At 41.9% G+C, this 12,861-nt stretch overlaps 1 protein-coding gene across 2 annotated transcripts in view; it reads right to left on the bottom strand.

Annotated features, from left to right (window-relative positions):
• The window catches only part of TBCE (tubulin folding cofactor E), a 38,301-nt gene extending 36,234 nt beyond the window's left edge, over positions 1 to 2,067 (bottom strand). Inside the window, exons 1-2 of one of the 2 annotated variants that reach the window (XM_068938971.1) lie at positions 1,960 to 2,067; positions 1,131 to 1,264 (exon numbers count right to left, since the gene is read on the bottom strand). In XM_068938971.1, the coding sequence (XP_068795072.1) occupies positions 1,131 to 1,233 (103 nt within the window). In that variant the 5' untranslated portion in view covers positions 1,234 to 1,264; positions 1,960 to 2,067. Of the gene's footprint in view, positions 1 to 1,130; positions 1,265 to 1,475; positions 1,701 to 1,959 lie in introns of those variants that run through there. The other variant, XM_068938970.1, reaches the window with a different exon arrangement.
• Between the last annotated feature and the right edge of the window lie 10,794 nt (positions 2,068 to 12,861).

A 12,861-nucleotide genomic window follows, 5' to 3' on the forward strand; every position in this document is an offset into this window, starting at 1 on the left:
ACTGAAGGAGTTCCTAGCCTGTTGCTCTGTCACTGCTGGCTGCCTCTTTCCTTCCCAAACTGCACCAGTACACAGAGAGATCAGGGAACAGACTGTCCACGAAGACCAATGGAAAAAAGGAAGGCAATAAGACTTTTCTGTTGTAAAAGAATGCAACCAGTTTAAACAAAAAAATCCTTTTCACAACTCTTTTGCCAACTTTGACTTCTTAAAAAACACTCCGGGTTAGAAGTTTCCAATGTTTGTTTAAGAACAATAATGAAAAAAGAATTGTAAATTATCACCATTTGTCATTTTTTCAAGTGACGTAAAGTTAACACTGAAGAGCTACAGAAAAGTCTCATCAAAAAATTGTTTTCTGAAGAAGGGTGGAGAGGCAAAAGAAGTAAACAGTACCAAGTCATACAGAAAGGCAGAGAGAGGCTGTGTCTTTTCCCCAAAGACCTTAACAAGAAACCGGTGAGCAACACCAATGAACAGAGGCTGCCTTAAAACAAAACAGCCCACAAACACACTGAGATTTGGACTACCGAGCTGCAGAGCCTTTGGCCTTGAGAGGGTTTCTTTTTAAACTCAGATTATTGTTTCATAAACACACTCAAAATTACTACAGAGATACACTGAGTCTAGGAAATTACATACTTCACAAACATCCATATAGCAAAATACACGATGAGGCTCTAGCAAAGCCTCAGTTTATCGTTTGTGTAAATCAAGACAACATCAAGAAAAGTGCAATGCAAATGTTTACACTAAGCATCCATTAGTTCATGTTCAGCAGGTCTTGGTCTTCACCCTCTGGCATTCCCCAGCTACCTCATCCAACAAAAGTTATCATGAATATCATACAAGAGGTTAGCAAGTTTCTCCTAGGTCTCCCTCTGTGATAAGGTTATTATACTGGCTGCACAAACAGCATTTCTTCATGCAACAACACGTGTTAGACTAGAAGAAACACTTTGTACACTTCACATAGAATTAAAAATGGAAAAAGCTAAGAAATAAAATATTTTCTTATGATGCCAAGGCTATCCATTATGGGTGGCATCCCACCCCCCCCCTTCTTAAGCACCCATAGGGCTCCTCGGAATTTCAAAACTGACACTCAGTGTAAGTGTTATTAGATTTACCTGCTGTAGGAGGGACACTGCCAACATACCGCACAGTTGCATATTCTGTGCCACACAAGATTCTTCGACCCAGTGCATCCGAAGGCACCCCAGCGATCATCATGAAAAAACTGGAGTCCGAGATACTCAAGGACCTGCAGAGACAGAAATAATATTCGTGACCGACACAAAACAGTGCCTTCATAAACTGGCCACCTCGCTTTGCTTTTTTACTGCCCGGCAGCACGTTGGACTAAAATAAGGTTTGTCCTCCCAGCCTTACTCCTTATAGCCCGGCAAAGGTAAACACTCTCGCCTGCCCCCGGCATTCCTACCGACGCTGCGGGACCGACCCTGACAACTGACCAGGCTCTTTCGGTTTTGTCTGTGTGAGCTCTCCTTCAAGCCACAGGCTGCCGGCAGACACCCCTCAACCCTGCCGGCTTTGCTCTCCGCAGCGGCGATCACGGCGAGCTTCTTTCGAGCCCTCCTCCAGCGCCCCGCGGCGCCCAAGCAGCCGGCCGGCGCCCTGCCCCGCGGCGGCAGCACACGAACCGGCTCCCCCGGGAGCGCCTCCCTCACGGGCGCCTCCAGCGCCAGCCGGGCCCGGCCAGACCGTTACGGCGCGCGGCTCGGGCGGGGCGCGCGCGGCCGTTGGGGTGACGCCTCTGAGCCGGGGGCGAGACCGAGCGCGAGCCAAGCCAAACCGCCGCGGGGAACGATAACGCTCCGGGCAGGACGATGCCGGGGGAGGGCCGCGCGGAGCCCCGGGCCGGCCCCAGCCGCCGGTTAGCAAGCCCAGCCCAGCCCAGCCTCCCGCCGCACCGGCACGGAGCCGCCCCACCGCTACCTGAGACCCCTGCGCGCAGCCGGCCTCACGGACCCTCCTTCCGTCCGGCTCAGGGCGATAGGTGCCGCCCCGCCCCTTCCCACCTGCCGCGCGCTCCCATTGGCCCCGGAGCCGCGGAGCCCTCGGAGCCGTCCTGGCTCGGCCGCTATTGGCCTGCCCCCCTCCCCCAGCAGTCAATCGGCTCATTCTCGAGCAGAGGTTCGGCGCCGCAGAGCTTTCTGGGTAGTGCAGTTCATGGCGGCGCTCTATGCCGGGTGGACTTCCCATCTCTGAACTACCTCTCCCAGCATGCCGCGTGGCAGGAGGCGGGAGAAGGGCAGTTGGCCGTTCTGATTGGGTTAATGTGCTCCACGGCCGTTGTGGCGGTTAAGAGGAGCCCCCGGCCGGAGGGGCGCTGCGGCCTGCGCTTGAGGCGGGGAAGGGCAAAGGAGAAGGGGCCGAGGCGTTGGCCCAGGCAAGAGGGGGCTGCGCCGGCGTGCGCGGAGCTGGCCTGTAGGGGCAGGAGAGGCCGGGCGAGGCGCCGCGCCCGCTCGGTCTGTCTAGGGAGGAGCACGGCCGGGAGCTGAGAAAGCCACTGAGCTCCACGCTTCTGGGTTGGAACCAGGGTCCAGGTATTAGGAAACCGGGATGAAACGTAGTCCGTGAGAGAGATGATTCACGTCTGCTTCGTGCGCGGCTGTTTCCATTTCCTGGTGCTGCTTGTCCGAGGGGGACCCGTCTGTGTGCCTGCCGCAGGGCCCAGGCACCGCGTCTGAAGTCCACTGCTTTACTTTGGGGATGAAACATCTTCCACTAGGGCAGTGGCAAAAACGTCAAGTAGCAACTACTCATTCCCAGTTCGCATCTCTGAATAATTTGTGACCTTTTTGGAAAAAAAAAAGGGGGGGGCAGGGAGCATTTCTGCATGACGCCTATGGTTTTCAGTAAGTTCTGGAATAGTCACAACTTCTCAGTAGACTGGTAAGGGAAAGAAATCCTCCTCAAAACCTTTGTCATCGTTCTATTTTTAAAAGTATATACGGGAAAAATCATAGAACTGTATAAAGCTGCCAGTCTCATATTGATTTGGGGCAAGATACGGTTATAACTTAATTATTTATCAGCCACATGCTGAATCAAAGAAAATAATGGATTGAGTGCCAGATAACACAGGCTTACATGAACGGATCTTATCAGACCATGTTGGCTGGGTGTCTTTGGGATCAAACTGCTAGTTTGTTTGATTCAGGTGGTGGTGTCAGTGAAACCTGACTTGCTTGGTGAATTTAGACGGAGCAAACAATATACGTTTTTGTACGTAAGTGTAAGATCTGTGTTGAAGAACAAAGGAGGTAGGGCCACGCTTAAAAGGTGGGATACTCTCCCGGGAGACAGTGACTCTGAGAGGAACCTAGGAGCCTTACTGAGTAACAGTAAGTTCTCGCGGTGCAGCCATCTGGCTAGAGAAAACTAGTATTATGCTTGATTTCATGGAAGAAAGCATTTAGAACAGAGAAGTTATACTACCTCAGCATTTCACACTGCTACATCTGCTTCTGCATTCAATTTCAATGCCCACTATTTGAGAAGAATATCAATTAATTGGAAAAGGATTCAGCTAAAAGCCATAACAATTATAAAAAAGTAATCAAGGTGTCCAATATGTGTAATCAACAACAACAAAAACTGAAATACTTGACTATATTCTTAAGTAGCAATTCCTGGGGAACAGAAAGTTGCTAAGAGCTCTTTAGTGTCGTGGACAAAAGTATGACAAGATCTAATAGCTGAAACTTGAAGCTAAAACTTTTGAATCACTATAAAAATAAATATCGTCCCTTACTATGTCTTGGAACAACTTCTCAAGGGTTTTCTGCTAGCAATATGCCAACTGGGAGCCTTCCTGTGATTCAGAAAAATGTTCTGACATCATCAGAAGATCAATGGTCCTGAATGGCATTAATGATTTTTACCTACCTGTGAAGCCTTGAAGAAGCTTCATTCCAGTAGTTTTTTCACTGGATGCCACGTATGTCCAAGTATTTGATACTTTTGCCCAATTCTGTGGTTATTCCTCCAAAGTCTCCTGAAATGTTCTCTTTAGCTCTTGTATGTTTGATATTTTGAAGGCTCATAAAGATTTAATTCCAACAATATAGATGACAAACACCGAGTCAGTCATGATGGTAACAAATTAAGCAGCTAGTTTAGTGTTGTCCCTCTGCTTTTATTACCTTATATTAAATAATTCCGTAAGTGTGTTCTGGCAGACAGCATGTTAGTACTCTTTGCTATGATTCTTGATAACACCAGTATGTTCAAGTCAAAGTAACATAACGTTCTTTGGCACTCAGATGATTTGCCTGTTCAGCAACAGGCTTTGAGGGTGTGCTTTCCTGTGTGGCATAACCCAGGTGCTCCCCAAAGGGGCATTTCTGTCCTGTCCTGTCCTGTCCCTGCCAGTGCACTTCCTCCTTTTCTCCTTAATGGGATTTAGTTAACACCTGCCTGCAAGGTGACACAATTCAGCAAACTAATGCAATTGGAGAGAGAAAAAACAAAACTGAGAGGGAGCGGGGAAGAATAGTTTTCTGTCAGATCAACTTACTGAACTGACACGCTGAGCCTCAATGCTGGATCCACCACCAACTGTTAGCAAATACACAGCAAGGGGAAGGAGAGGGAGACTGCCCTTTTCAGTGGCAGCCCACAGATACCTGGAATAGATGCACCCTGAAATTTCACTTGAAGGATTTGGTATTACAGGCTAGGTATGTTTTATCACCGTGCTGTCAAGACATATCAGCTTTTAGTGCAGAGGTAGTTGGGTCTCACACCACAGCAATGACATTGGGAAGTGCAGTGAACTATCTGATGATAAAAGTAAAGGTGTAAGATAAGGCTGCTGCCAAAAACCTACACTCTTTTTATTATTAATAGTGCTCTTAAACGTTCCAGCATCGGATTTTGAAAACAACTCTGAATATAATGCACTAATGTTATAGAGAAATTTGGAAAGATGTAATGGCATTGCAGGACAAAGGTACCTAGGCCACTCAGTAGTAAACAGTAACTGTTCAGCACTGGTGTACTTTATGCAGTGTTTGCCTTTTTTCTCCCTGTCAGAACATCATATCTGATACACCTTGTAGCCCCTTTACAGAACACGGTCACAAATATACTATAGACTGGATCTTAAAGATGCAGATAGATTAACGATCGAGTTATCTAATGTTTGACCACAACCAATAAAAAATAAATGCCACATTCAAGTTCAGTAGAGAAAGAACAACAAAATAGCATTAAATTAGCTAAAAAGACTATCTCGTGGAAGAACAATATTCTACCTCTTCCTCACTAGCTTCTTGCTATCCTTTTTTTCCTCTAAAAGCTCTTTTTATATGATGTATAACAGCACTTAGGAAGAAAATTCAGGTAATTATTTTGGGATAATACAAACGCACACCACAAGTTTTCATAGGCAGAAGCCAGTTATCAGCTGTTAACTTTTGGATACATGACCCATTCAAAGTTGCGCAAACAGCAATAAGCGTAATGAGTATGTTGTCTTTTTTGGTAGAAGACAAATGAGTAAATTCAATGAACATGCTTGAGCCTTTACCTGAAAGTCTTCCTTTGCTAAGGGTAGTATGTTTTGTTAGACCAACTAGTATCTTTGGGAAAAACATATGCACGCAAGTCCTTCTTCCACATCTGTGGTGGCATTGATACCTAATCTGGGTTTGTGTGCCAGTGCGTCTCCCGCAGAGGGCACCCTTGGAATGATATGTTCTAGCTTTGAATGATGCTGAAGCTACACAGATGATGGTACAAGTATGACAGAAAGAGCAGTGGCAATAAGCCCTCTTGCTCTCCCTTTTACACTCATTCACTATCCCTGAATACAAACCTGAGATCATGTGCTAGTGAAGAAATTTTCAGCTGAAGCTGTAATTGTAGCCAATTGCCTTTCATTTTCATTTGGCTCTTCTTGGGGTTTTTACTTACATTAACAGTTTTGACCTTACAAAAACAAAATAACCCTTAAGTCCAAATCTTTAGTAAAAATTACTGTTCTCTTTCACATGCACACACAGAAAGGTATTGCTCTCTTCTGCTCTCCTGTACTTGGAAGCTACCTGTCAACTCTAGTAAACAGTCCAAAGTCCCAATAGTAGCAGCAAAATAAATGTTCCTGTATAGGGGATTTGCCCTGTGCTTTACTTTTTCCTCTGCCCCCCAACTTTTCTCTTCATCTTCCTAGTATGCTTCCAACTCCAAACCCAACAATGTGATACTTTATTATTGTACTGAAAATTCAGTTGCAATGCTTTTATTAATCATTGTGACATTGGCAGGCTGTTTTCTTAAATCACATATGTATTTGGAACAGCACTCAGTATGCTGAGCATTAACTAGCCAGAAGGGAGGAGTGAGTGGTGTTCCATTTTGTTTCCTTTCAGGAAAGCTGTTGAAAACAAAATATTTTTCACTATCTTTCTGACCTAAAGTGACATGTCTGATAAATAACTCAACCAGTCTTAAAAATCTTTAAAATCGACATGCATGTTGTCCATGCTGATATATTTAGTCTTTCTAAGATGATGCTGAAAATAGCACAACTTATTGTTTATTCTTACTACTTACTTGAACTTCTTGTTCCTTGTGTTTAGCACTGTAATCAACAAATAGGTATAGTTCACCCACAGACTTGATCTTATTTGACTAAAAACAGGACAATACTAACGCCAGTAAATCTAGACTGGTTCAGCATTTTGAGCTGCATAGTTTCAGTTAACTCATACATAGTCTTGCTGTGGCTTTATTTCCATGTTTGGAGAAAGTCTAACACGTTTTGCATGTATTAGCCCCGTCATTATATGAAATTTTGTTTTTAAAGCACTTCTTTGTTCCTTGCAAATATATATTTTTTAATTTATTCACATGGCTTTTGTGTCAGCCTGATTTTAATAACTTATTAACCCAGTGCCAAGTTGTTACACCTCCCTCAATTAACAAAGTTCATTGCAATACAACATATACTAGATTACAGCAAGACAACGGGCCAGTGTTTATGCATATTTCAAAACAGTAGAACCAAAACATTTGTTTGCCATTTTCCCTTTTCTACAGACTTCAGTAATTACTTTACTGAGTGACTGATTAACTTATACCATGCATACCAGAAGTGAGAACTGAAGCGTTATGGAGAGAGTGAAAATAATCTAATGCAACCCACAAAACATGCAACTGCTTTCTGACAGGGTAAAATAGAACTCATATGCCAACAGATTACAGAGGGTTTTCACTGATTGAAGTTCAACAGTAGCAAACTAACTAGGATATCTAACTTCACATTCAGAGTTAGTCCTCCATACAAATTCATGTTAGGTTTTGCAGCACTCTTCCTGCAAATGTAATTTTAGGCCTTCTAAGGGTATCTCCATGGTTCGTTATGCTGTCATAAATGGTGGTGCTCAGTAAACACCTTTTCAGTGAGTTAAAGGAGAATTTATTTGTTCTGCAGGCACATGGGTGAGGAACGCTATCAGGATTCAATGTGGTTTAACCTGCGACTTCACTACAAATCTTGCAGGTTGTACGCCCGAGTAAAAGCGCATTCATGAATCAAGGACTATTCCATATGAACCACTAGCATCAGTGAGTGACAAGTGGGAATCTGTACGTGACGACAGTAAAGGAAAATATGTAAGAGCTTAGGCTTACTCTGTAGTACAAGAAGTGCCCCAATTAATATGTGCAAATTCTGTATTTTTCTGCTATAACATTGACAATCATTGAAGAAGGAAGTTGAGTCAGCATCAAAGCAATGATTTGTTTCAACGCTGTCCTCTCCTCCCAACACTGCCTTCTAAGTCGTTTAAAAAACAATTTGCTACAGAAGAGTTTTAGGACTGCCAAGGTGAACACTGGTGGCTCAAATCTACTAGAAATTATCCCAGGAGGACGTTAACATGAGATAACAATGAAGTCAACTCATCATGCAATTGATTATGTTCTCCTGGCTTCGAGAGAAGAAAAACTGTTAAATACAATAATGTAACTAAATACTCACTTTTACCTGTATTTTTAATCAAAAGCTTAACAGGATATATATGATTTAGGTATATAGCTATCAGGATAAATAATTAATTATAACTTAAATATCTCTTATGTTCCAACGCTATTTGGAAAGCAAGAAAGGAAGCTCAGGGAAATTGAACGCTCTTTAGCTTTCCCTAACAAAGTGAAGGAGATCCTATAAAATTAAGTCAAATTACATGAGGCAGCCTCAGGAGCCTAAAATGGGTATTCTTACTCTCCCAAATCCTGTTCCTGGATATGTTCTTGCCTCTGTCCACCTGCCAGCTCTGGCATTCATCAGGCTCTTGATGAGTGGAATAATTTATTAACCCAGACAAAAATTAATTCCTCCTCAATTTACCCCAGGTTAGTGAGTTAAATCAGTTCACAGAAAGGCCTAATGAGCATACTGCCAAAGCAAAGTAAACACTAAAAGCAGCTGGCTAGGAGTGGGGTAAGGAGCTCAAGCTACATGGGACAAAAATATTTCATGGCAATACAAAGTATGTTAGAGGTTTTAGCCTCTTAGAAAAAAAAACTTTCTGGCACTTCAAGATTGCTGAAAAACTTGGATTACCTTTATGAAGGTGCAGGAAAACCCAAGACTGAAAGTTTCAGAAGCAGACTAAGCCTATTTTGTTTGTCCAGAATCAAAATAGGAGTTTGATGGTATCATACGTGCTATGGTGTTAGTAACAAAATAAAAACATAATAGTTGAGAAAGAACAAAAATGAACGTATCGAGTAAATACTACAAAGAACATAATAACAAACCTGAAACATAAAATGATGAGATTAAGATAGAACAGAGATGTGCAACAGATAGCTATATAGTTCTTGTATGTGAATCAAAGCCTGGCCCAATGCAGTGCTAAAGACATGTTAGAGATCAAACCAATTTTATATAGAAAGGTTTAAAAAAAAAAAAAAATCAGAAATGCCATGTTTTTATACTATAATGTTAGCATTTTAACAATAACTGGAAAAGAAGCCATTAATATAGTAGTTAAAGGCATTTAGATATTTAATAATTAGCAAAATCAGCCATGCAGGTGAAGGCATATACCAACTGACATGAACGTTTTTAGAAAAGTTGACGTCTCTATTTTCCATGCCCCAGATTTAAGCCTTTCTGTGTTTGTGGAAGATAAATAAATATGCAGAATTCAAGTTGTGTATAACAATAAAAAAAAAAAACTTGGACGAGACAGAGAATACAAAGTTTAACAAATATTCCAATTACGAGGCTTTGTATCACTAGCTGTAAAAGCTCATGCCTGAACACACATCAGCTGCTAATCAGGTTAGGAATAACTATCACATCTCAAATTACAAGCTCACTTAACAATATTAAATATCAGATTTGATACTTACCAGGTCCTGACCTCTCCTATTTCAAATTAATTTCTCATGCCATCTCATTCCTCCCACTCTGTTTTAGACAAATTCAAATCAGCTTTGCAGATTAAGCTTTTCCCCGAAACTGCATCTCAATAATAAGGTTTTTTTTAGAGATGGGTTCAGAGGAAGGAATAGATTTATATATGGGACAGTGCTACTCATTAATAGAAAGGTAATGTTTCTAACATGATTGCAAGAACTGAGGATTGCCTATTAAAAATGCCAAGTAACACATTTACAGGGAAATATGAATAAGCCCAATAATTATAAGCGTTAAACAAATAAAGAAAATATCTGCTTGCTATAGAAGTAGATCTACTAAAAAGTAGATTTTAAAGTACTGGTTCTGTAATGAATAACAGGTTATGAGTTCTGAGTCTGTGTGTCCACTACAGAGACAGAAGAAACAGGAACAAGAGTCCCCGGTAAAGTGCAAAGGCAAGAGGATCAGTATGTAGCACCACAGCTCTAGCGCAGCAGAACGCAAGTGGAAGGAAGTTTTTGGCTGAAGTTCATCTGAATGCATTCCATATGAGCCTCCCTGATAGAGTAAGTCAAATTAAGCATACCAACTCCCGTACGGGCTTAAAAGTATGAAAGCAGGGACAGGCATATGAAAGTGGAGAAAAAGGGTTTCTCAGGTGGAAAAGGGATCACTTGCTATGTTTTTCATCTTCACACGGCCTTTCTTTGTAGTCTTGTCACTTAAATCTATCTGTGAGGTGCACTATAAACGTATGAAATGTTTTCATTATAGGATCTTTGGCCAATTGCAGACTACGAAGTTTATCCACAAGAAAAAGTTAGGAGGCTAAGAGAAGGAAAAAAGGAAGAGGACAGCTAATTAACTAGTTAGGAAGTAAAGGTGAATTGTGAGAGAGATGGCTCTTAGAATTTTGAGGCTATTGTAAAATAGCCAGATTTTTATAGTCTGAACTTTATCACTTTTTGCACTAAACAAAATATGAAAACGGCTGACTCCTTTGCTATAGAATGTGTATTGTGCTTGACGTACTGACATAGAAGTTGGAAGAAACAAGTAAACTAATAACAGGAAGTCATAAAAGGAGGTTTAGTAATAAATTGAATTATTAGAGATATGTAGTCCACATATATATTTATATAATGAACGTACAGAGATTTTACTCACCTGGAAGCACTTTTTCAGCGCTGCAGTGTTCACAGGCTTATGCCTGGCCTCCTTTACGCTCCATTCATGAGCGGGAACAGATACAGTGCCAACTGTGGGATTCTTAAGATGTTCTTGAAGGCTTCTGAGGGAAAGGGAAATAATCGTACACACAGACTGCACGTTTCTAAGAACTTTTTCCGTCTCCGAGTAAAGAGTTCACACAGTGATGTTCACATATTTACCTAGAGGCAAGTCTTTCACACAAACAGTAATTACAAGACTGCTTTACTGAGAGTTGGATTAGCTCTAGGCATTTCCAGAACATGGTATGGTATAGAGGAAGAGAGTACATACAAAGCTTCATTGGCCACACTGCAGCTGTTAGGAGAAACCTTTCTTGGTGAGGCCACTGATACAACTTGCGCTGTACTTACAAAAAGAAGCTCTGCCAAGGTAGTCTCAGCAGGCATGAGCAGCATACTGTCCTGTTTGAGGGCTCTGTGCAGAAATGGCCGTTTGTGTCAATGGCTGGCTAACAAGGATCACTCCGGTTGCTACCGGATACATGAACAGCCAGAGTTCACCGAGAGATGTGTAAGACAACAAGCCATCTCCTCAGGGAGATCCTGAAATGCTGCAGTGTTCATTATAACCTTTGAAGAAGTAGAGATGTCCCATTCAATGGTTGGTGACTCAAAGACAGACGACAGCACTCATTTACATCCAAGCAAGCACATAATCACAAACCAGCTTGAGGTAGGAGAAAATGAAATGGAGGTCAAAGAGTATTTGCATTTCTCTAGGTATGCTCACTGCAAAAGCTAAACCCCAAGAAACATAAGAGGTCACTTGATTAAAGTAGGAGTTGTTGCCAACGGTTGGAAGATAGTAAGGGCAACAGCTCAGGCTCAAAGGGAATGGCATTAAAACCCAGAACCTCCCTTCCTCCCCACAGGCATTTCCACTTACAACCCAGATCACTATTCCATGGCAATGCATCCCCTGTGAAGGCCAGGAAAAAAACTACTGCTTATATTGGAGGACGCAGGGCGATAGAGATCAGATCTTACACAACTAAATGGACGCTACAGCCACAAAGATCTCTCACGCTACTTTAAGAAAGTGATTTTCCTAAAATGGCTTCACACCAGGAGCTTGTACCAGGGTCAACATTGGAGAATACAGATGATGATACATTCTCTCATCTTCTAGCACCAAATACAAAGTCTACCTTGGCTAAGGAGCATCATCATTGCTGATGCTTAGCACTTAATGATATTCTACTTGTCTAACAAACAAAAGGAAAAGATCCCAACCTCTTCCAACTCTTGAACACATGAAAAACCTGAGAGGTCTCAGTTCATTCTACCAAGGAGAAGAGCAACAACATTCTCCTCCTGGGCTTTTTGAGAAATACCTTCAGGATATGCTTTGAATGCCAACATCAACAAACTTAAAGGTAGAGTAGTAAGACAGAGCTGTACAGTTTCTTGCTAGTCCAGCTGCCTTTTTCAAAGGAGACTCTTCCCTTCTTATGTATTTGTGCTTTAAGTGGCCTGCGGCTTTCAACGTATCTACTCTCAAATTAACAGAGACATCTTCCACGAGGTACGTTATTGAAATAAATACTGGGATGAGTTACTCCAATGACCAGGATAAACCAAGAAAGTGATTACATAGCAGAAACCCCAAATGGTAGAGGCGTTTTAAACAAAAATAAAAAAGCTGCCTCCTCAGGAAAGTTTGATTACACAAAACCGTTTACATCTAGCAACTGAGCAGAAATGAAATGACACAAAGGGCACTTTGCACTGCGTATATCAGGGATAATAATTCTAACGGACACAAGAATGTCTTTTACAGTAAGAGTAGGTCATTGCCCTGACAACAGTACAGTTTATTCACTACTTCCCCCAATTCAACAATCAACTGCAATAGTAGTTAGAAACTCCCAAGACAGGTTATCAAATAACACAAAATAAACTTTGCTGCAGAGAGCGTTTTTCCAGAAAAGTTTAAAAAATATACAGGCTCATTACTAAGCACTGCAAGCTAAGAAAAAGGAAACATAATTCACTATCATTAACATTAAAGAAAATACAACTTTTGCCAACGATAAGCCATTCAATACCAGCAACCAGGTACATTCAGTGAAAAGACTTATTATTCTGTGCCTGATCACAGGGTGTTTAATTTTGGAGACAAAGATCCCTCTCAACATGCAGATAAAAGGGATAGCCAATCACCCATAACTACATAATGTCTCTGACTAAAAGCAGTCATTCTGAATTTTTCCATGGTTGTTA

This window comes from Struthio camelus, chromosome 3 (assembly GCF_040807025.1).
Source record: "Struthio camelus isolate bStrCam1 chromosome 3, bStrCam1.hap1, whole genome shotgun sequence".
Taxonomy (NCBI): Eukaryota; Metazoa; Chordata; class Aves; order Struthioniformes; family Struthionidae; genus Struthio; species Struthio camelus.